At 42.7% G+C, this 25,517-nt stretch overlaps 1 protein-coding gene across 1 annotated transcript in view; it reads right to left on the reverse strand.

Moving 5' to 3' along the window:
• Positions 1–25,517, reverse strand: part of LOC129248648 (uncharacterized) — a 233,351-nt gene that overhangs the window by 39,048 nt on the left and 168,786 nt on the right. Inside the window, exons 14-38 of the mRNA XM_054888276.1 lie at positions 20,803–20,946; positions 20,559–20,627; positions 20,401–20,478; positions 18,963–19,976; positions 17,251–17,472; positions 16,893–17,075; positions 15,865–16,356; positions 13,348–15,777; positions 12,959–13,276; positions 12,583–12,888; positions 12,194–12,511; positions 10,749–11,072; positions 10,353–10,670; positions 9,957–10,286; positions 9,555–9,884; positions 9,150–9,464; positions 8,564–8,887; positions 8,143–8,466; positions 7,771–8,076; positions 7,385–7,708; positions 6,971–7,312; positions 6,576–6,884; positions 5,836–6,162; positions 4,029–5,624; positions 749–3,955 (exon numbers count right to left, since the gene is read on the reverse strand). Coding sequence (XP_054744251.1) covers positions 749–3,955; positions 4,029–5,624; positions 5,836–6,162; positions 6,576–6,884; positions 6,971–7,312; positions 7,385–7,708; positions 7,771–8,076; positions 8,143–8,466; positions 8,564–8,887; positions 9,150–9,464; positions 9,555–9,884; positions 9,957–10,286; positions 10,353–10,670; positions 10,749–11,072; positions 12,194–12,511; positions 12,583–12,888; positions 12,959–13,276; positions 13,348–15,777; positions 15,865–16,356; positions 16,893–17,075; positions 17,251–17,472; positions 18,963–19,976; positions 20,401–20,478; positions 20,559–20,627; positions 20,803–20,946 — 14,250 coding nt within the window. The remainder of the gene's footprint in view (positions 1–748; positions 3,956–4,028; positions 5,625–5,835; positions 6,163–6,575; positions 6,885–6,970; positions 7,313–7,384; positions 7,709–7,770; positions 8,077–8,142; positions 8,467–8,563; positions 8,888–9,149; positions 9,465–9,554; positions 9,885–9,956; positions 10,287–10,352; positions 10,671–10,748; positions 11,073–12,193; positions 12,512–12,582; positions 12,889–12,958; positions 13,277–13,347; positions 15,778–15,864; positions 16,357–16,892; positions 17,076–17,250; positions 17,473–18,962; positions 19,977–20,400; positions 20,479–20,558; positions 20,628–20,802; positions 20,947–25,517) is intronic.

Consider the following 25,517-nt stretch of genomic DNA (forward strand, 5'->3'; position numbering starts at 1 on the left):
CGTACCGTGGGTGAAAGTGGAAAATGGATTCTCGGTGTTTGTGAAGGAAGTTTTGATCAAACTCAACGGAATTTGTTCTTTTCATACCCATAAACGGTTAACTTGGTAAATTACTTCATTTGTTTTTTGTTAAGAATGAACGTTTAAGATAAAATATTAAAACTAAATAAAAAAAATACTTAATACTTCTCAAAGTAAGTCTTTAAATAAACTCAAGCAAGAAATGACACGTAAGTGAGATCATACATTTTTGGATTTAAGTTGTGAAGTGAGAATAATTTTCTCGCAGTGTAATTGCTAACTGTGCAGGTACATATAGTATACAAACATAAATATGAAAATTTCTGTTCTAATTTGTGTGGCAACTACGGATGGCATATTCTGTGCTGGAACTTTAAAGAACATGAACTTTAATGCAAATCAAAAATACAAGTTTCAACCGAAGTTAATTTTAGAGTACAAGTCGTTTATTTTTAGTAAAGAACAATAATGAAAAGCTGCGCCAAATACGATTTAAAACCCAACAGTTCCACTAACAGAATTTGCCATTCAGATAACAACCGTTCTTTATTGCTGTAATGATGCTAGAATTGTGTTTTTAATACATAAAAGCACCCAGTTTTGCAGTTTAGAAAGCATATTGATTCATGGCTTAAAATATATTTAATATAAAATAGCAGTTTTTTTAGCGTTTAATGGTTGCATCTGTGTTATTCACATATAAAAATGCGGTAAATTTTTGTCTTACCTTGCACTGGCTGACAGCCGGTGAATGGATCACCGGTATATCCCACTTCACAGGTGCAGATGGGCATATGATTGGCCACATTGCAACGCGCATTGAAACCACACGAACCCACACATGGATCTTCGCATTTCTGTCGTATACACGCCTTTGTTGACGAACATTCCGGATTAATGGTACATTCTGGTCGACAATTAGGTGGTTTGCCTAAAAAGCTGACTGCGCAAGAGCATGCGTAGCTATCTCCGACTACCTTACATTCGGAGTTCGGTCCACATGGTGATGGTATGCAGGGATTGGCTGTTGGTGTTTTCTCAATGACACGTTCTTCTATGTAACAGCGTGTAAACGGATCACCTGTGTAGCCGGCATTACAAGTGCAGATCGGATTGTGGTTTATTACTTGACATTTGGCAAATTGGCCGCAAGCGCCAGGACATGGATCTACGCATTTCTTTTGTATGCATGCAGTTTGCAGTGAACATTCAGAACTGACTATGCATTCTGGTTTGCAGGCCGGTGGCGAGCCCAACATACCTGGCTGGCAGGCACAGACGGCACCCTGTGCGGTTGCTTGACAAATGCTGTTTGATCCGCATGGACTTGGCTGGCATGGATCTTTGGGCGTTGGTTCTCTTTGTATTTCCGGATGGCAATTGATGAATGGATCGCCAGCGTAACCCTTTGGACAACTACATATCGGAATGTGGTTGCTGACATCGCATTGTGCATTTTGACCACAAGTACCTGGGCACGGATCTACACATTTCTTGTTGAGACAAGTTTTATTCGGTGAACAGTCTGTGCTGAGTGTACACTCGGGGCGACATCCTACATAGGGATCACCTTGATAATCGCGTATGCACGTACAAATGCCATTGTCGCATTCGGCATTAGCGCCACAAGGCTGGATATCACAGGGATCTGTCGATACGGTGGGTGGTGTTTTGACTTCGATTATTTCCACGCATTGCGAAAATGGATCGCCGGTGAAACCGCTGCGACAAGTACAAACAGCTAGATGATTCTGTATGCGGCACTCAGAATTGATACCGCATGTACCTTCACATGGATTGCGGCATTTCTCAGCTATGCAAGACTTTTCGGGTGAGCAGTCAGTGTTTACGACGCATTCAGGGCGGCAATTTGGTGGTGCGCCGATATAGTTGGGTAGACATGAGCATGATGGTTGATCACCACTAGCACGACACTCGGCATACAGCCCACAGGGTGATGGGAAGCATGGGTGTCTTGGCGCCTTGGGTTCATCTTTAGGTGCAGGTGGTGGTGTTGGATAGCAACGCGAGAACGGATCACCCGTCATATCTAGTGGACAACTGCATATAGGATTGTGATTGATTACTTCGCACTTTGCGTCTATACCGCAGGTACCGGCACAAGGATTAGCACATCTAAAGTTATGACAAGCCTTATTTTGGGGACATTCAGCATTGACGGTGCACTCTGGTTTGCAGTTAGGTGGTGCGCCGATAAACGAGTCTAAGCATGAGCATACGGCAAGACCATTTGATTCGCGACATTTGCTGTTCGGTCCACAAGGTGATGGCTGACATGGATTACCTTGTGGTGGGGCCGATGGTGGCGCAACTTGACGTTGACAATTTGAGAACGGATCTCCGGTGTAGCCTTCATTGCAAACACAATTCGGCACATGATTAACGGCGTAGCATTGTGCATTTGAGCCGCAAATTCCAGGACAGGGATCTTTACATTTGTTGCGTATGCAAGCCTTGTCCGTTGGACAGTCAGAACTTAGCACACATTCGGGTCGACAACCATCGTAAGGATTGCCTTGGTAGTCATCTATACATTTACAAGAAGCTGCACCATTACGCTCAATACATTCGGCGTTCGCGCCGCATGGCGACGGCTCGCACGGTTTGACCGGCTCTTCAATAGCAGGTACACATTGAACAAAGGCATTGCCAGCAAAGCCCGCAGGACATGAGCAGGAAACGGTATGACTTATCACGCGACACTCAGCATTTGTACCACAAGAACCAGGACAAGGATCATGGCATTTATTATTAATGCATGCTTGACTTGATGGACAATCTGGGTTGATTATACATTCTGGACGGCAGTTTGGTGGCGAACCGAAGAACTCTGGTAAACACTGGCAAGAAGGTCTGCTGTCAGTAGCTTTACAAATTGAATTGGGCCCGCACACATTGGGCACGCATGGATCGCGCGGTATGCCAGGATCACGTTCTTCTGGTGGCTGTGGCGGTGGTATATCAAAACAGCGCTTGAATGGGTCGCCTGTTTTACCTGGAGAACAACCGCAAATTGGACTGTGATTAATAACTTCGCAACGAGCGTCAATACCGCAGGCGCCTGCACATGGATCAGTACATTTTTTGTTGACACAAGCATGCAATGCCGAGCATTCGCTGGACACTACACATTCAGGTCGACATTGCGGTGGACTTCCGATGTAACCCTCTAGGCATGAGCATACTGCATGACCGTTAATGTCACGACATTGGCTGTTTGCGCCACAAGGCGATGGCGAACAAACTGCTTGCTTAGGTAGTTCGATTATATCCTTAAGTCTGCAATTGCTGAACGGATCTCCTTCATAGCCCGTGATGCATGAACAAACAGGGATATGGTTGAGTACTTCACAAATGGCATTAATACCACAAGTGCCGGGGCATGGGTCCACACATTTGTTACGCATACAAGCCTTGTCGCGTGGGCAATCTGCTGAGAGCGTGCACTCTGGACGACAACTATCGTAAGGATTACCTTGATAGTTGTCTTGGCAGCGACATTCTCCATTGAAGCAGTCGGCATTCGGTCCACATGGGCTCGGATCGCAGGGATCGTTAGGAATTTTTGGTGTTTCTATAACTGGTGGTATTGGACTGCAACGTATGAATGGATCGCCTGTATAACCGTCAATGCAGTTGCAAATTGGTACATGATTGAGTACATGACACTTGGCTTCGAAACCGCAGGAACCAGGGCATGGGTCACGGCATTTTTGATTGATGCATGCTTCAGTTGGACCGCATTCTGAGTTGAGAACACATTCAGGGCGGCAGTTTGGTGGTGCACCGATAAAGTCTTGAAGGCAAGAGCAAGCCGGACTACCGCCGATAATTTGACATTTGGAGTTAGGTCCGCAAGGCGAAGGCACACAAGATGGTGGGCGCTCTGTAGGTTCTACATCGTGGATAATTGCTACAATAGAGAAACAGAGAAATCATAGTTAAGGAATGCCATTTTAAAATACTCGAACCCTACAGGTACTTACGAATTTTCGAGCACTGTACGAATGGATCACCAGTCATACCACGCGGACAAGTACAAATCGGGCTGTGATTCCTTGTGGTACAAATTGCGCGTATACCACAAGTGTGTAAGCATGGATCGACACATTTGTTATTAACACACGCGCGTTCCGGAACGCACTCAGAACTGACAACGCACTCGGGTCGGCAGTTTGGAGGCTGATTGATGAAACCGGCTTGACAAGAGCATACGGCTTGATCATTTATGCTGCGACAGATACTATTCGGTCCACATGGTGATGGTACGCAAGGGTTTATCGGTGGTGGGGGCGTAACTGGTATCTGCTTGCACTGGAAGAACGGATCGCCGGTGTAACCAGGTGGACAGTTGCATGTAGGTACATGATTCTCCACCGAGCAAATGGCGAATTCACCACAAATGTTGTTGCATGGATCAACGCACTTGAAGCGTACACAGGCCTGTGCTGTAGAACAGTCATCATTAATTTCACATTCACGTCGGCAACCGCGGTCTGTATCATAGGGATTGCCTTCGAAACCGTCATGACAATAGCAAGCACCGGCTCCATTACGTTCTCTACATTCGGTATGTGGGCCACAAGGTGAAGGTTCGCATGGTGAGCTAGGCGGTTGTTTCGGCAGTACTGGTTGTATTAACTCGCAACCCAAAATTGGGTCGCCCTCGTAACCATCCGTACATGAGCAGATCGCGTTATGTTGCACAACCTTACAGAAGGCATTGCTGCCGCAAGAGCCGGGACATGGATCGATGCATCGTTCGTTCTGACACGATAAGTTATTGGGACATTCATCACTGTTGGTACATTCCGGACGGCAGTTGGGAGGACGACCTACATAGTTGGTCTGACAGGAACATGCTGCTTGCCCACCTATCTCACGACACAATGAGTTGGGACCACAAGGAGAAGGTACGCATGGATTTTGTGGATCTCGAGGTGTTTCTTTTTCTTCAATGCAGGAAGTAAACGGATCACCGGTTAAGCCAGGCGCACATGTACAAATCGGATTATGGTTGACCACTTGACAACGAGCATTGTTGCCGCACGCACCACGACATGGATCCGCACACTTCTGATTAATACAAGCGCGATTCTGGGGGCACTCCGAGCTGACAACACATTCCGGTTTACAAGATGGTGGCGCACCGACGTAACCATCGACGCAAGAGCAAACAGCATGCCCATTAGACTCGTGACATTCGCTGTAAGGGCCACAAGGTGATGGTTGGCATGGATTGATTGGAGTCATAGTCGTAATTTCGATAACAGAACAGGAACGGTGTGGATCACCGGTGTAACCATCAAAACACATGCAGTTTGGTGCGTGATTTAAGACACGACATTCTGCATTTATGCCACAGACACCAGGGCATGGATCTTGACATTTATTATTAATGCAAGCACGCGAACGATCGCAATCTGAATTTTGTACACATTCCGGACGGCAACCACTATATGGATCTCCAAAGTACTCAGGCAAGCATGAACAGGATCCTGCACCATTTCGCTCGCGACAAACAGCATTCGCACCACATGGGCTGGGGTTGCAAGGATTGCGTGGTTCTTCCGTTGGCGTCACTGTAAGGGCGAAAAAAAGGAAATTATGTGTAAGGACAGTGAGCTGGTAAGAAATGTTGATAATTAGACATTTGAGGCACTTGCGGGCAGGGATGTACAATACATGGAGCAGTTCTCTGTACTTTATATTGATTATTAAAGAACAAATTGATTTAAACCTGGAAGTGCTCAAATGTCTATAGAAAAAGATTTATAGTATGAAGATATATACTTTTTACAATGGCACATCCAGAGAAAGGATCTCCAGTATAGCCGATTTCACATTGACACGTGGGATTGTGTTTAATAACTGTACATAGTGTATGTACACCGCATGCGCCGACACAAGGATTCGAACATTTCTGATTGGTACATGCCAAATTAGCTGGACAATCTGAGCTACTTAGGCACTCGGGACGGCAATTGGGTGGTCGTCCCAAGTAGGTAGGCAAACAGGAACATGCTGGTGAACCGCCAACATCGACACACTTCGAGTTGGGTCCACACGGTGAAGGTATACATGGGTTACCAGGTTTAACTACTACAGAAGGCACGTCCACTACATACACAGGCAACAGGAAGATAGTTAAACATACAGGAAGGCAGGCAGGCAGGCAGGCAGTGTTGGATAGGTTGTGTTCACAGTAGTAATGTTTTCATAGTTTGTTTATAGTAAATTTTATATAGTTGTAAGTAGAGTAGATAGGATTTTACACAGCCACAACATATAAATTTATAAATTTATACATATCACATAAAAGTAGAAAAACATAACAAAGAGAAAATATATAGTTATTTATATGAACATGCAGGTATGTATTTAAATATTAGTGTTTAATGGGGAACATTGCGACAGAAGAGCGTGCTTTACAATAATCATAAAAAACGACTCAGAAGAGAGTTGGGCATCCATCTCTTCCTACTTCTAACGCCAAGCTACCCTTTAGATGTTTAAGTACTACACATGCTTACGTTTAATTTTAATACATCTACTGAATGGATCTCCCGTAAAGCCCGGCGGGCAAGAGCACGCTGCATAATGATTTATAACCTGGCAACGCGCTTCGCTGCTGCAGGTGCCAGGGCAGGGGTCGACACATTTCTGGTTTTGACATGCAAGATTTTGTGGACAGTCTGAGGAAACGATACATTCGGGCTTACAATTTGGTGGTGACCCAATAAAGTTGGTCTGACAGGAGCATACTGCATGGCCGTTTACCTCGCGACATTGACTGTAGGGGCCGCATGGTGATGGAACGCAAGGATTTGAGTCTTTCGGAGCTGTGCAGTCAACAAAAATAATGGGTTGTATTAGTGAATGTACTCGTATCAAATGAGCAGGGGGGTTAGTAAGTTTATTTTCATACTTGGCGTTGGCGGGAGCTGAGGTATTTCACGGCAAGCGCTTAACGGGTTACCCGTGTAACCTTGCAGACATTGACATGTTGGTGCATGATTGGACACATGACATTCGGCATTCAATCCACATACACCTGGACAGGGATCAGTACATTTGTTATTTACACAAGACTTGTCACGCGGGCAGTCGGAGTTAGCAATGCATTCGGGACGGCATCCGCTATAGGGATCTCCCAAATATTCTGGCAGGCAAACGCATGAACCAGCGCCATTGCGTTCTCTACATTCGGCGTTGGGACCACAGGGCGTAGGGATGCAAGGTGTAAGTCGTTCTTCCGGTATTACAGTTGCTAAACGGTTTACAAACGATCGAAAGTTAGTAAAAGTTCTTCTTTGTGAGGACGACGATGATAATTGCTTACGTGTTGGAGTGCAGCCGGCGAACGGATCGCCAGTGAAACCAGTTTCACAACTGCACACTGGCGAGTGATTCACCACATTGCAGAAAGCATTGAAACCGCACGAACCAGGACAGGGATCCTTGCAACGCTCATTTAAACAAGCCAAGTTGGCAGGGCATTCTGAGTTGAGCGTGCATTCAGGACGGCAGTTTGGTGCACGGCCAACAAAGTTAGGCAAACATGAGCAGACTGGCGTTTCGCCAACAGCGCGACATTGTGAGTTTGGTCCGCACGGACTTGGAATACAAGGGCTGGATGGTCTTGTTGGTAAACGAGGTTCCTCGCCTAAATGAGGCAAATATTTTGAGTAAATGCTTTAGAAGGAAGCGAACAGTTTATGGTCTTACGTTCGACGGGCAGACAACGTATGAATGGATCTCCGGAGTAGCCAGGTGGACAAGTGCAAATTGGATTGTGGTTTGTCACCTTACAACGCGCTTCATTTCCGCAAGTGCCCGGGCACGGATCTACACAGCGCAAATTTACGCAAGCCTTGTCCTGCGAACACTCCGAGCTAACGGAGCATTCAGGACGACAAGACGGCGGTGCACCAATATAATTGGTTATGCATGAGCAGACCGCATGACCGTTCACTTTACGACATTGGCTGTAAGGACCACATGGTGAAGGGCGGCAAGGCTCAGGTTCGATGTCTGTGGGAATTTAAATGATGACATTTAAGGATTATTTTATATACTTTTAATGAGTGTAGACTATACGTTTTGGTTGTTCACGACAATATTCCGAAGGGTTACCCGTGTAACCAGATGGGCAGCTGCAACTGGGCGCATGGTTGATAACGTGACACTCAGCGCCGACACCGCACGCGCCTGGACATGGATCGCGGCATTTATTATTCATACAAGCAAGATTCTTCGGACAGTCGGTATTTAGTACACATTCGGGACGGCATTCAGTGTATGGATCTCCAGTGTATTCGGGTAAACAGGTACAGGAGCCCACTCCGTTACGTTCTTTGCAAAGAGCATTCGCACCACAGGGGCTGGGATTGCAAGGCATGGGGATTTCTGGCGGTACATGAACTAAGGTGGGTAATAAAGCGTTACAGTAAGTGTTCCCATACTCAAAAATTATTATAGCTGGTATATTTCAATAAAGCATTGCTATTTGAAATCTTACTTTGTGGACTACATTCTGAGAAAGGATCACCCGTATAACCGTCCAAGCAGCGGCATATTGGTCTATGATTATTTACAATACATGTTGTGTATGAGCCACATGAGCCCTGGCAAGGATCTTGACAATGTTGATTGATGCAAGCCATATTACCGCTACATTCCGAATTCGATGTGCATTCGGGTCGGCAACTCGGTGCTCTGCCGATGTAGTTAGGCAGACACGAGCACACAGCTTGACCGTTTGCGTCCGAAACGCGACACTGTGAATTCGGGCCGCACGGCGATGGGATACATGGGTTTATGGGATCTCTTATGATAGGTCGTTCTACATATATCGTATATACATATATACAGGGCATAATAAGCAACATGCAACCAGAAGAAAAATGTCCACAAATACGAAGAAATATAAGCAAAAGAAAAAGAAAAATTTGAATAAGTAATGATGGCATGACATGGGTATGAATGACAAGAGAGCGCACGACGCGGTGTGAAGTTCTAAATTTTTGCAATATTTGATAAGTTGATAAAACTTCAGAGCGTGTTGAGCGCCCGGTTATAGTGAGCGAAAAGCGCAATGTTCTTACTCTCTTCGTAGACGCAGCGTACAAATGGATCGCCGGTGTAACCAGGTGTACATGAACAAATCGGATTGTGATGGACGACACGGCAGAGGGCATTGTTTCCGCAAGTGCCCGGGCAGGGATCTTTACAACGTTCGTTGATGCAGCTCTTGTCTTGCGCACAGTCAGAGCTGCTCATGCATTCTGGACGACAGTTGGGTGGTGCACCCAAGTAGTTCGGTAAGCATGAGCACACTGCATGGCCATTGACAGGTCGACAATTGCTATACAGCCCACAAGGGGATGGCTGGCAAGGGTTGATAGACACCGGAGGTTCATCTACGAGGGCAACGCATTCAAAAAGAAAAATAAATTGTGTGTCGTCAGTATGAGTGATTACTCCTTTTCGCAGACTAATTGAGATCTTACATTGTGGGGGTGGCTCAGGTATGGTTGAGCAACCAATGATGGGATTTCCGGTGAAGCCGTTAAAGCATTCACAGTTCGGCATGTGATTTAAGGTGGCGCATTCGGCGTTACGGCCACACATACCCGGACATGGATCAACACATTTGTTGTTGACGCAGGCGCGCACTTTCGGGCAATCCGAATTGATAACGCACTCCGGACGACACTCAACATATGGGTCGCCAAAGTAATCGGGTATGCATTTGCATGAAGCCGCACGATCGCGCTCTTCGCAAATGGCATTCACCCCACATGGACTTGGACGGCAGGGTTGGATTGGTTCATCGGGTACTGCAAGTGGGAATATAAAGGCGTTAATAATTCTCTTTCCGCCTAAGGGATGTGTAAGTGATTTTGACATACGTTGTATAATTTTGTAGCAACCAGAGAACGGATCGCCGGTGTAGCCCGATACACACATGCAAATAGGTGCATGCGCACTGACTTGACAGATTGCATTGTTGCCACACGATCCTATGCAAGGATTTGCGCAACGCGCGTTCATGCAAGACAGTTGCGATGGACACTCAGAGTTGATTGTGCATTCCGGACGGCAGTTTGGTGGTCGGCCAATGTAGTTTGCAATACATGAGCAGACTGCGCCAGAGCTTGATGCACGGCATTGTGAATTTGGACCACAGGGGCTGGGCACACAAGGATTTTGAGGTGGTATGCGTGGTGTATCAAGTGGTTCTAAAAGCAAGGGGAAGCAAGTTAGTTTTGACGTGTCTTCTTGGTGGTGGTGTGTGGGAAACATACTTCTTTCGGGCACACATTGTTGGAATGGATCGCCAGTGTATCCATTTGCACAGCTACAAATTGGTGAATGGTTGATAACGCGACAATGTGCATTCTGGCCACATGTACCTGGACACGGATCCTGACAACGCATATTCATACAAGCCTTGTTCGAAGGACATTCGGAACTCAACATGCACTCCGGTTTGCAATTCGGTGGGTTGCCCAAATAATTGGGGAGGCAAGAGCAAACGGCGCGATTGCTTACAACACGACAAGTGCTATATAAACCACATGGTGATGGACGACAAGGATCACGCGGTATAGGCAAATACATATCTAAGTGACAGTGAGGGAGACAAATATAGGCAATTTGGTTAGGAGTTGCGTTTAATGATGGGCTTGAGTGAGACATACTTGATGGTTTTTCGTGGCAGTTACGCATTGGATTGCCTGTGAAGCCGGGATTGCAAAGACAGAGCGGCACATGATTATTAACGCGACACTCAGCATTAATGCCGCACAGACCTACACATGGGTCGACACATTTCATATTCACGCAGGATTTTGTGTGCATGCAATCACTATTCTGTACACATTCAGGGCGACAATTTACGTAAGGATCACCAAAGTAATTTTTAATGCAGGTACATGAACCAGCACCATTGCGATTTCGGCAAACGGCATTCGAGCCGCAAGGCGATGGATTGCATGGATCGGCGGGAATATCAGGAATTACAACTACAACCGAATAGAAAATAGATGGAGATAGCATAGTGATGAGTTTTGGTAGAGTGAGAGAGACTTCCAAAAATACAACAGTATAATTATTTATGTATGTAATAAAAATAAAATGTATATCTGCATATGTATGTCTGGTGGCGTTAAACCTTGACGCCGAAATAGTAGAATTGACTATAAGTATAAGTGATAGCAAGTCGAGGTAATAAAAAAATGTAATGATATATAGTGAATTGAAATAAAATCCAGTGGGAATGTTGAAATGGAATTGATTTGAATAATTGGAGCAGAATGGCATGGGAGGAAATAGTACATATTGAGGAGGAAGATCGAGAATAAAAAAATTGGGATCAATGGAGAAAAAATATATAAAACAAATGGTTAAATCGAAAGGAATGCCAATGAATTTAATTAATGAATTAATGAAACATAATGAACTAATCTGGAATAAAATAGCTAGAAAAAATTGGGATTCATTGAAATAAATGGAAGAAAATCGATCAGAATGAAATTAATTTTTGTACATCGCTCCGATATGGAATCCATTGGAATGAAAGGAGAGGAACAAAATGAAATGTTACGTAGAAAATATAATATAATGGGAGAGTGCAATGGGGCAATATGGAAGGACTTACCATTTCTTAGTATAGAATGGTAATGGATGAAATTATGTGAAATGAAATGAAACAAAATTCAAGAATACTAAAAGTAATGCAATGAAGATCTCGAGTTCTACGGAGTCCTAAAAAATGCTGCATCGGCAGTAAAGCAAATTAAATTAAACTTAAAAAATTGAATATTTTATAATCATTTCGGCGTCAGAACTAACTCCAACATGAGATGCATATAGTACAACGACAAAAATGACACAAACTTTCAACAAATATATGGTACATATGTAGATATTTTAAACATGCAGAAAAAACGAAAAATACAAATATACAATAATAAAATAATCAGGCATATGGAAGATAAATTCAAAAGTACCATTAACCTTACATGAACAAACTGAAAGAAATATACAATATTAAGAAGAAAGAAGCTACTGGCACCAGTGGATGCCAAGTGACTGAGTTTATACATGTGAACAAGGCAGTTGCGAACATAAAACATGTACTTACTTTGCGGCGTATTGCAACCAGCATATGGGTCACCTTCGTAACCTTCGAGGCAAGAGCAAACTGGGTTGTGATTTTGTGTTGTACAAATCGCATTGAAACCGCAAGCGCCGACACAAGGATCCTCACACCGTTGACGTATACAAGCGCGGTTCGATGGACAGTCTTGATGGATAACACATTCCGGACGACAGTTGGGCGGTGCGCCAAACATACCTGGAGTGCAACTACAAGCAGCGCGGTTATCTACTTCACGGCATTCGGCATTGGGGCCGCAAGGGCTAGGTAGGCAGGGGTTGCCCCGTGGTGGTGGTTCTCGAGCTGTGGGTATTTGGAAGATGTGAACATAAAATTTCTTTGCATATACTATTCAGAATATATTTGAAGCTTACGTTTCGGCACACATTGTTCGAAGGGATCACCCATGTAGTCGACAGGACATGAACAGATCGGATTGTGATTTACTACCTGGCATTTAGCGTTGAAGCCGCAGGTGCCAATGCAAGGATCTGTGCACTTTTGATTGATACAAGCCAAATGTTGTGAGCATTCCGAACTGACAACACATTCCGGGCGACAGTTGGGTGGTGCACCGAAATAGCCAATTTGACATGAGCATGTTGGACGATCGTCAACCACGCGGCAAATACTATTGCCACCGCAAGGTGTAGGTTCGCAGGGACTGCGTGGTGCGTTTGCTGTTGTGTAGAAAAAAAAACATAAATTTTATGAGTTGAAATTCTTCACCTTAAAAATATGTATATTTACGAGTTTTCCGTTTGCAGCCTGTGAATGGATCACCCTCGTAGCCACGGGTGCAACTGCATGTGGGTACATGGTTGACCACTGCACACTCTGCGTTCGAGCCACAGGTGCCCACACATGGATCACGACAATACTGTTTGATACATGCCAAAGACGAAGAACACTCAGCATTGTAAACACATTCCGGACGACAACCGGTGGAGTAGGGATCACCAATATATGGTTCAATACAGCTACAACGAGCCTCTCCATTACGTTCGTTACAAATCGCGTTCTCACCACAAGGACTGGGATAACAGGGATCAATACGATCTTTCGGTTCTATAGAGAGGAATAAATAATGTAGGTGAAATTTTCGTTTTACGACGCTTCATGACTATGTTTGAACTTACTCTCATCGATTTTTGAGCAACCAACAAAGGCGTCTCCCTCATATCCTTGGTCACAGCTACAGTGCGCAGCATGTGCTATTACGGTGCAGCGTGCATTGTGGCCGCATGTGTTCACGCAGGGATTTTGACATTTCTCTTGTATACACGCCTTATCCGCTGGACATTCAGTATTTAGTGTACACTCCGGACGACAGTATGGGGGACTGCCAATGTAATTAGCAACACATGAGCAGACTGGGCGATCTTGTTTTATTTGACATATTGAGTTAGGCCCACATGGCGATGGGACACATGGATTGCGATCGGTTCTCTCTTCTGGTATGCGGCCACACGATACGAACGGATCACCTTCAAAGCCGGGTTCGCACGAGCAGATGGGGTTGTGATTTAAGACCTCGCAACGCGCTTCAACACCACATGTACCAGGACATGGATCTGAACATCGTTGATTGATACAAGCTTTATTCAAAGGACATTCCGAACTCACAACACACTCTGGCTGGCACACTGGCGGTGAGCCCTTGAAGTTTGGCAGGCATGAACAAGCTGCATATCCATCTGGTGAAATCAGGCAACGAGAGTTGGGACCACATGGCGATGGTTCACAAGGATTGCGAGCTGGTTTCCTTGGCGGTAAGTAGAACGGATTGCATTGGACGGTTGCATCACCCGTATAGCCTTCAACACAGAGACATATAGGTGCGTGGTTTACAATACGACACATAGCATTCACGCCACAAACGCCGACACATGAGTCCACGCATTTGGAGTTGACACAAGATTTATCTGCTGGACAGTCTGAGTTGAGTACGCATTCGGGTCGACAACCGATGAATGGATCGCCAAAGTAACCTGTGTGACAGATGCAAGTCAATGCACCATTTCTCTTCTTACACTCTGCATTGGCACCGCAGTGTAGTTTCTCGCAGCTAGGTGATGGTGCTGGCACAAATGGCGAAGGTGGTGAACAGTGTTCGTACGGATTGCCATACAAGCCAGGTGGACAACTACAGATGGGGTTGTGTTCGTATACATTGCAGAGAGCGTTGTGCCCACAAGAGCCTGGACAAGGATCTAGGCAGTGTTGGCCCAAACAAGCGCGGTCGAAGGGACAGTCGGAGTTCGATATACATTCAGGTCGGCAGCGTGGATTTTGTTGAGCATTGAGTCCAAAGCATGGATCGCATAACGCAACGCCGTCACCGTATACCGAGCAAACATCTTGTGGACCACAGGGTGAAGGTACACAAGGATCGCGTGTAACATTCTTTAGCACACCAACTGGTATACATTGTCGAAAAGCGTCTCCGGTGAAGCCATCGAGGCAGGCACAAATAGGTGTGTGTTGTTGTACTCTGCAAATAGCGTTTATGCCGCACACTGTACCAGCACATGGATCGATACACTTGTGGTTGATGCAAGCTTGCGCTGTGCCACAGTCGGAATTGATGTCACACTCTGCACGACAACCACTCTGAGGGTCACCCAAGTATCTAGGCAGGCAAGAGCATACAGCGCGATTGTTTAGTAGTTTACATTCACTATTCACTCCACAAGGGCTAGGAATACAAGGATTGCGGCTTGGCATTTTGGGTATATCTAGCGCGTAACAGCGTATACCAGGATTGCCAGTGAGTCCAGCATTGCATGAGCAAACTGGATGATGTTCCTCCACGCGGCAGTTGGTACCTTGACCACAAGCACCTGGGCAGGGATCGTAACATTTAAAGCCCATGCATGCCTTATCGTGCGGGCAATCGGCATCCACTTGACATTCGTAACCATGACATCCTTTAGTAGAGGTGGGATCACCGGATAGACCCTCAGGGCAAACACAAGCGCTTTGACCATCGACGGATACGATACATTCAGCATTCGGACCGCAAGGATTCGGCTCACAAGCACTACGTGGTGGTTCGCGACAGCCTTGATATGGATCACCGATATAGCCAGAACGGCAGTAGCATTCCTCACGATTACTGGTAACATAGCAATCAGCATTGCGACCACAAGGTCCTGGTGTGCATAGTTCATCGGAAACAGGTGGCTTTTCACAAGATTTGAATGGATTACCGATTTTACCATCGGGGCAGAAGCAAACTGGATTACGTGAAGAATCGCACACAGCACCAAAACCACAAGGGTTGGGGTCGCATGGATTGACAGGTTCAATGCAGCCACGAATTGTGTTTGGGCTTTCTACGTAGCCGGGTAGGCAAGTACATTTAGAGAAGCCATTGCTGAGTACAGCGCATTGCGTGTTTGGCCCACAAGGCGATGGATCACAGGGACTCTTCGGCACTTCGCATGGGACAAGCGGTGGTTGACCTTCATATTCGGGTAGACAGAAGCAAGTTGGAGCACCACTCACCATACGACAACCTGAGTTTGGGCCACAAGGGTTCGGGCGACATTCATCACCCTCAGGTACTGAAAGCGGTTGCAGAAAGGGAGTTTTATATATTAGTTAATACTTACGAGCAATTAATCAAACATTGAAAGTTATTAAGTACTTACTGCAATTCTTGAATGGATTGCCGGTGAGTCCCTTCGGGCAATAGCAAATCGGGTTACCATTATCAAGCTCGCACAACGCATTAACGCCACATGGATTTGGATCACATGGATTGGTTGGTGGGTTACAAGCGACTTCCGGTCTGCCGGCATAACCTGGTGGGCATTTACAAATGCCTCGGTGATTGATGACGTCGCAAAGCGCATTGGCACCACAGCGACAGGGCGAAGCGCATTTGCCATCAATACACGCCCGACTGGTATCACATTCACGATCTGCACGACAGCCTTGCACTTGCGAGCACTCGATGTAAGCATTGCCCACAAAACCCGATAAGCAACGACATTCGATGCCATGGTTCACAGGAATGCACTCAGCGTTCTCACCACACGAATCTTCGAAGCAAGGATTGATACAGCGACGATTCAGTCGATCGCAGAGTTTGTTAGGCGGACAGTCCTCATTATATTGACAGACAGGCGTATGGTCAAGCGCTGTTATTCGGTGGGACAGGTACGCAACCGAATCGTTTGGTTTGTGCGCAATTGTTTTTGGATTACAGGTATGGTGTGTGTTTTGTATGTGTATTTATAGGTTCGTTGGTGTGGTGTGTTTCAGTTTTTGTTAATTCATAGTAATTTATTTGTTTTTGCGGTGTTCAGAAAAGTACACATTTTTACAGGTGAATGGTGTGAGCGTATTTTACAGTGTTTTGAAATAAAAAATTAAAGAAACAGTTGCGAAATTAGCATAGCTACAAAATGTTATATGGTGCAATCTGCACAGAAAAAACTTTTTGAATATTTTTCTCAGGTTCTCTTAGGAATTCAAGATGTTTATGAAGCTACTCACGGCAATGACATGAAACAAAGTAATGTACAGAAACAACGAGCAGCAGTCGTATACAATATATGTAGATCTCTCTGAAAACTTTAAATTACTTTTGTGCGTTTAGGTCATCTTTGTGCCATTGTCATTGCCCTTGAAACGCTCCTGTGTAACCCGTTTTAGTATGCCATCGTGCACTTACCTGGTTGACAACCAATAAAACCGTTGCCCTGATAACCATCCACACAGCTACATTCGGCAGCATGGTTTGCATTCATACAGACTGCATTTTGCGCGCAAGGATTATGTGCATCGCAAGGATGTTGGCAGCGTCGACTGATGCAAGCCTCCGTAATGTCGCAATCGGCATTGTGTATGCACTCAACTTTGTGAGAAGGGAAAAAGAGCAATGATTAGATAATTTTTATGATTCTTCTAGCCAATTAGTAAATAAATATTTCCGCTATTTAATCAGGGGTAAGTATTTGTTGATTAATCTATTTTTGAATTTATAATGAATTTATGTTATAGGTATGTAATGAACGAAGTTCTTCGCTTACTTGTCCTATCCACAGGCGTGCATTTGATGGTCGGATTACCTTCATGCCCCTTAGGGCACGAACATATTGGCCTATGCATTTTCGCCACACACTTCGCGGTGGGCGCACAAACATTCGCAAAGTCGCAAGGATTATGGCATAGACCCATGTAACATGCTTCATTCTCAATGCAGTCATTGTTCGATTGACATGGTTCCGGATTCTTTGGTGAGCCGGGGGATTCTACTTGTTAGAGGAGTTAGAGTATTAATGTATGTTATTTGGTAAGTAGATTTTTTAGATTATAATGATGTTTGATAACACAAAAGTAACTTAACGTATATTTAGACTTCCATACTTCCATAAAAAATGAGTTAACCAAAACACGAAAAATACGGCAAATATGAGGGGTTTGTAGGAAATTGTTATTTACAAATGTTTTCGTTTTCCAAATATTGAGCAACCAGACAGTAGAGAGAGTTGAAGTGCGAGTATAAAAAAACGTGAATTTGCATTTCATGCCAACTCCTTTTCTTCTTACAAAAAACAAATCGTAATTACATTATTTATAATATATGTACACTAATATTAGCAATTATCTTTCTTTAAAATATGTTCAAAAAATCTTCGTAAATTTAACTACTATTAACAGTTAAAAAAATTGCATATCACAAAAAAAAAAATTTCTGAGCAATAAGTTCGAAAATTTAATGAAGTTTTTTATGTTGTATTTATATAGTTTGAAATTTTAGAATATGCTGCCTTTGTTATAGTAGGATATATTTTTATACGAAATTAACGAAAAAAATTTGCATGCCAATTGCGAATATTCTAAAAAAAAATCTCACTGTGTTACGACTTGTTTCGCTCACTGTTTATATATATATGAAGCGATTATATTCACGGCGGGCTCTTAGCTGCATTGATTGGAGCGTGACTACCATTGGTAGTGCCCGGTTTCGAAACCGCGGGCATCACATATCAAATGATAGAAAAAGTTTTTTCTAAAAGTGGTCCCTCCATTTGTGGAAAACATCAATACGCACACCACAAATAGGTGGAGGAGCTCTACCAAACACCCACAGTATGTCTATATATATATTATCCATATACTAAAGCAAGCTTGGAAGCGTGAATTTAAATTGCATTGCAATTGAATGATTTAATTATTGATTTTTAATTCAGACAGCAGCGTTTTGTACCAGTTGATTTTGATAAGAAAGTAGCTTCAAGAAAAAGTTCCATTGAAAATTGTTTAGTAAAAATAGGAAAATTTTAAATTATTAAAAACAATTTTTAAATTTAAAAATTAAGCCGAATCAAATAAATAATTTTTTTACTTAAATAGTAAAAACTCCCTTTTTTTGGCGTAAAATCTTATTACTGTAGGACTCATTACTTCGACTTTAGTATTTAACATACAAATACAACAAGTAAAGAAATTTCATTGCAAAATAAATAAATAATTTTTTTAGTTCTATGAGGTATTTCTTCATTAAAGAAAATGAAAGATAGGACAGGTTTTTGTGTTCTTCCACGGCCTTTACTGGACTTGTTTTAAAAGCTCTACCGACATATCCACATCTCTAACTAAATTTTGTAAGAAGCTTTTACCTAAAAATGGGAAAGAAACCATGCATTTTCCACTAAAATTTTGCAAAATGTGCAAATCGTGCAATCCTTTTTTGAAAAAATAAAAAAAATGAAAAACTAAACAAATATTAACATTATACCTTTTACACACTCCGCATCGCTTGTGTCACTTTCGCGACACCTATTGCGACACACTCCCAATATGCATAATTGACTAGAACCACAGTTAGTATGATCTGTACAAGTGTTAATCATTGTGATATCAGTAGAGGAGCTAATTGCAGTAGTTGCTACTGTGGTGGCGGTTTCGGTTGTTATAGTTTTAGTAGTAGTGGTACCAGATTCAGTGGTAGTTGTTGCCTCTGCAGCTACAGCTGGAGCTGGCGTTGACGTCGTGGTAATTGGTTCAATTGTCTCATAAGCGAACGACGTCGTAGTACCGGCCATAGTTGGACGTTCCGTTTGTTCCGTTACTGGTGGTGTTATCACAGGGAACATTGTTGTGATTAAATCGCGAACACTCATTGTTGTTACTTGTTCCGATTCCTTCATAGGCTCAGTGACCATAGCTACCGGGAAGGTAGTACGTTGTGTGGTCGTGAGTAAGGTAGTTAAATTATAATCAAATTCATTCGAGGTATCAATACGTGTAGTCTTCATTTTGGGTGTTGTTGTGCGCGCATCGAATGGGCCTTTACTATCCTCGCCGCGACGTGAGCTGCTGCTGCTGGTAGAGATGGCGGCAGAGGAAGTGGACGACGACGTAGAGACAGTGGTGAATGTTGGGGTGGTTGCGTGCTCAGTCACTGTGTTGGCGATTATGTTATTCTCTCCATCGCGATAACCCTTTGGTGGGCCAGTTTTGCTCGTCGTATTCACCTCAAATTCTCTACTCGATTCGGTGGTACTCTCAATAGGCTTTTCAGTGATTGTGCTAATAATTGGAGTTGTGGTAGTGGTAGTATCTTCAAGGACGATGGCTGTAGTAATTTCAAATGAGGTGGTGGTTCTAGGGGTGGTGGATGTTGTTGTGCTCGTGGAAGTGCCAGTTTTATTTGTGTGAACGACGGTGTCGGTGATTATTGTAGTAACATCAGTGATTGGGTTAGATGTAGTGGTTGTTATATTGGTAGTGGTTGTTATTGTAACATTAGCTGTTAACATTGTTGTTGTATATTTTTGGTACGTATTTACACGGTTAACGTGGGAGAGATTGGTTTGAAAATATATACAAAACCGTGAATACAGAAATATTTACAATAAAAATTGTGACGTTGAAATGTAGAGTAGAGTGCGAGGGTATATGAATATTAAATTAAATACTATATATACAAATTTTAATTTTTAAGAATTTGTTAAAAAAATTAGCAATTTCAAATCAAATAAATAACTGCATTAACTAAATTTCAAATGTTTGTACTTTTTTACACAATTGAACCTATACAGTTAAATTGTTTAGCGAATGCGGTTAATTTAGTAATTTAGGAATTAAGTTTTTTTATAATTATTTATTTTTGTTGGTTAAAATGCAATAAAAACCAGGCAAACTTAGCATTAAGGCACTTGAATTGCACTCACCTTTAATGCAGGCACCAGTTGTGGGATCACAGTTGGTACCTATTGGGCAGTGTTCACAGCCAGGTGTGCGTCCGGTAGCTGTAAGGATGCAGAAAGTAAAAGTAGAGGAATTAGCGTCTATTGTGAGAGTTACTATTTGTTTTTAATGATAATCGTACTTTGTCGGCAGTGACAGCCATCGCAGTCGAAACCGGCATGACAATCGGATTTGCTTTGGCATTCGCAGACTGAAAAATGACGAAATTTTAAAATAATTTATTTTATTGACGATGTGACGAATAAACAAGAAGGTCAGTAAACCGTTTGTTGTTTAAAGAGCTACTCGGTTACTAAGTCTCATCTAACGAAACTATAACCGCTCGTTAAATTATTTGAATATATTGTAAAAGTCATTTCACTCACCCCTCGAACAGACCGGTTGATGTTCAATCACCTGGCACTCCTGATCACGTCCACAAGGATTAGCGTACGAACAGGGATCTAAGCATATGCTATTGATGCAAGCGCGTTGTGTTGGACACTCGTCGCTCGAAGCGCAGCCGATTTCTGTAGACCGCGCATAAATAATAAAAGGGCGAGTGAAAGAAAAAGTTATGAACGCCCAAGGCGAGAGAAAAAGAGGAAGAGAATATATTTGAAATTAGTAATATGCATTGACTGGAAATTATTCTCTATTCTTCTATAAATAATATTACAAATAAGCAGGCAATCGTTGTTAATAGTTTTTTTTTTATATATTGTTTTTGTGAAAGCTAATTATTTCAACGCCGATTGGGGTAATTAAAACTTTTTCGTGGTGTATCTTATTAAATGCATTGTTTTATATCAGTTAAGTGTTCCAATAATTCTTAATTGCATTACATTTCTTGTAGATTTTTTTCGTTAAAATTATTATTATTTTTCGTTTAAATAGAAGCGTTAACATACAGCAGAAGCTTTTTAAATTTTTTTTAAAAATGTGAATTATAAATTCTACGCTACGTTAGACAATTGAAAGACATATACAAAAGTGCCAGCATAACAACGTCTACAAGTAGCTGAAATTACGTAAATAAAAACATGCAAGATTCTACTACTACGGTGGGACATGAAGCCTTTTGAGTATTTTATAATTAACTTATTTTAGTGAACCCTTAACCGATGTTAATAACGAGTAACTATTTACATAATATATTTACATTTTTTGTGTTTGTTAGACATATTTACATATTACTATTATTTCATAGTACTTATTTTTAAATTTCCCCCAAATGTATTTTTCTATACTTTTTTCATTTTTATTTGTTAGTCCTACAATTGAATCCGTGCCGAATCTTTCCGCAGATATATGTTGCATGCAGTATGCGAACGCAGATGCTTCTCTTCGAGCTTACGAGTATTACTGTTGTTCTTGCAACACATGCACATTGAAAAGTGGCTGCTTTGATGGCACTCAAAGGCATGCGGCGGTAAATTTGATGAAGAGGGTGTTAGAGGGATAGAGATAGAGGGGAAGATTTGGAGTAAAAAGTGAGGAGCGGTGTGAAGGAGCGTAATGAGATGGGCAAGAATACTTCTTTCTGATTTCTTATGCTTGTTATTGCAATAAGCCCATTGCGAAAACAATGCTCATTTTCAGATTGATTGAAATAGAAAACTAAAACAAGAAACATACATATAATAGTAAAAAAAATATATAAAATAAACAAGGAAGGCGTATTTCAATTAAACATTCAACATTAAAACAGAGCCACATGCAAAACATAAAGAATATTGTGATTATCCAGCGAAGTCCAACGTTGGAAAATTTTGTGTGTAAAGAGGGTAAATACTGATTGATTTGATGGTTTACAGAAAATACAAACACAAAAGGATACGATTCAGATATCAAAAGATCTTTTAGTGCTCACAGTAATTTTTTGTAAAGGATGGTTAAGTTTCAAGGGCCAGTGTTGATTTTGAATAAAATACAATTTTTTTAAGAAACTATTATCATTTCTCTTTATTATGATAATATTGGTATGGTTCAGTTACGTATGGAAAAAAATATCGGTCAAATGGGCCAACGCGGCCTCGGCGGCATACCTCCATCCGATGGTCCAAATTTTCGAAGACGCTGAGGCATAATTGAAGTTCTATGCCGTTAATGTGCCGAATTATCTCATTCTTTACCTCTTGAATTGTTGCTGGCTTATCGACGTACACCTTTTCTTTCAAATAACCCCATAGAAAGAAGTCCAACGGTGTCAAATCACATGATCTTGACAGCCAACTGACATCGCCGCGACGTAAGATTATTCCGCATCAAATTTTTCGCGCAAAAGAGCCATTGTTTCGTTAGCTGTGTGACAAGTGGCACCGTCCTGTTGAAACCACTTATCGTCCACATCCATATCTTCCAATTCGGGCCATAAAAAGTTCGTTATCATCTCCCGATAGCGAACACTATTCACAGTAACTGCCTGACCGGCCTCATTTTGGAAAAAATACGGCCCAATGATGTCGCCGGCCCATAAACCACCCCAACAGTCACTCTTTGTGGGTGCATTGGTTTTTCGGCAATCACTCTTGGATTATCATTCGCCCAAATGTGGCAATTCTGCTTATTGACGAATCCACTGAGGCAAAAATATGCCTCATCACTGAAGATGATTTTCTTCACGAAGTGCGCGATATGCATTTTGATTTGAACGCCCGTTTTCATAATAAGCCTGAATAACTTTAACGCGTTGCTCGATTGTATATCTTTCCACGGTTCAAATTTAGCTAGTCTGAAATTGAAAACTGTCAAATGAAATGCAGAATAAAACTTGACGTTTAGATGTGGTTCACATTCAACATCAGCCCTTAAAATTTAACCACCCTTTACTTTTCCCCTCGGTGCAAATGTACGAAAACTCCAAGAGAGCAGCAGTGAATATGTGAGAGAGGAGAGAGCACAGTAGATAGCAGGATAAATGTTTAGGTAATAGTATACCAAACTCGATATCCACATAAGAGCGATGACACAAATGAATTAAAATAACACAACAAAAAACACATGAGCGGCAAAGTCACATAACATTCACTAAACAATGATTCAAGACAGAAAGAGAGAGAGAGAGAGAGAGAAAACATAGACAAACAACGAGCACGAGTACTAGTACGAATATATGGTTGCTTTCTTGCATGCATGAGACAGACGTCCATGATTGATGGGTGATCCAGTTACTTGAATAATTTTTTTCCCAAACAATATTGCAAGACTTTGCCGCACGACATTTAAATTTTATAGTATTCTTTACTCAGCAGATGGGTGATAGTTTAGAATAGTAATCTATGTAGGAGAAGCAGACGTCCTTGCGGCAAACCACCGGCCGTCGCTTTAAACCGCAACCCCGCATTGTAAACTCATTCCAAGACATATAAAAGTCGGTGTTTTTTTTCAATCTTTTTCTAACAAATTATATAAAACGAGCACCTTTTCTTATACGTACATATGCACACGCTAGTTACCTGCTATTATATGACAATCGGGAGTATTTACATCGGCTGCATTATCGCAAAAGCACATAGGCACATGTTTGATTGTACGACAGACCATAAAATTAGGATTGTATATGCGACAGAAGGTCGGCAAGAGTAGGCAAGGATTAATGCACTCTCCATGTAAACAGAATTCTTCGTCAGTACAGTCGCTGTCAGTCTTGCAAGTTACAGTGGGTATGGCAGTGGGTGGTATTATACTGGCTAGATGTGGAATTACTGTTTGAGCTGTTTCGTTAACGCGTACAGTTACGTCAGGTATTGTAACATTTATGCCATACGGCATTTTCATTGTTGTTAGGGGTCTGATTTGAGGTGTGATAGGAACAAGAGCCTCTGGTGTCGTCGATTCCACATATATAGGTGTAACAGTAACCGTCCGTTGGGTGGTTGGTATTTCCGTTCCATAACCCAACGGCGTTACGATTTTAACTAAACCACTCGTCTCACCCCTACTGGAGGTTTCAATGCCTTCAGTTGATATTCCTACTGTTGCACCTGTTGAGTATGTGGTTGCTGTTTCAAGTGGTGGGACTCCCCTTATCGGACCCAATGTGTTGGTACCTGCGGCTCCGTCTGAAGTAGTAGTTCTATCCGGTGTTGTTGTGGTCTCAACAACAGGGATTACAGGGTATCCAACCGTTGTTTCTACCGAAGGAAACTCGCTTATTGAACCAACCGCTGTAGTAGTTCTGTCGTAATCCGAAGATGCAGCTGTGGCAGCCAGTGTTGACTTGATTCCCTCTGTGGTGGTTGTCACACCAGGAACTGTAGTGTATCCAACCGTTATCTGAACTGAAGGAATCTCGGTTATTGGACCAGTTCTCGTAGTAATTCTTCCTTCACTTGAAGACGTAGTTGTGGCACCAGGAACTGTAGTGTATCCAACCGTTGTTTGAACTGGAGGAATATCGGTTATTGGACCAGTTGTTGTAGTTATCTTTTCTTCACTTGAAGACGTAGTTGTGGCACCAGGAACTGTAGTGTATCCAACCGTTGCTTGAACTGGAGGAATCTCGGTTATTGGACCAGTTATCGTAGTAATTCTTTCTTCACTTGAAGACGTAGTTGTGGCACCACGAACTGTAGTGTATTCAACCGTTGTCTGAACCGGAGGAATATAGGTTATTGGACCAGTTGTTGTAATTATCTTTTCTTCACTTGAAGGTGTAGTTGTGCTACCTGGTCCTGATTCGATACTTTCAGTTGTAGTCCTCACACCAGCAACTGTAGTGTATACAACCTTTGTCTGAGCCAAAGGAGTCTCAGTTATTGGACCAGTTGTTGTAGTTACTCCTTCTTCACCTGAAGGTGTAGTTGTGCCACCTGGTGTTGATTGGATACTTTCAGTGGTAGTCCTCGCACCAGGAACTGTAGTGTATCCAATCGTTGTCAGAACTGAAGGAATCTCGCTTATTGGACCAGTTATCGTAGTTATTCTTTCTTCACTTGAAGGTGCAGTTGTGCCACCGGGTGTTGATTCGATACTTTCAGTCGTAGTCCTCACACCAGGAATTGTAGTATATCCAACCGTTGTCTGAACCGGAGGAATCTCGGTTATTGGACCAGTTGCTGTAGTTATCTTTTCTTCGCTTGAAGATGTAGTTGTGCCA

This window comes from Anastrepha obliqua, chromosome 5, assembly GCF_027943255.1.
Source record: "Anastrepha obliqua isolate idAnaObli1 chromosome 5, idAnaObli1_1.0, whole genome shotgun sequence".
NCBI classification, from domain to species: Eukaryota; Metazoa; Arthropoda; class Insecta; order Diptera; family Tephritidae; genus Anastrepha; species Anastrepha obliqua.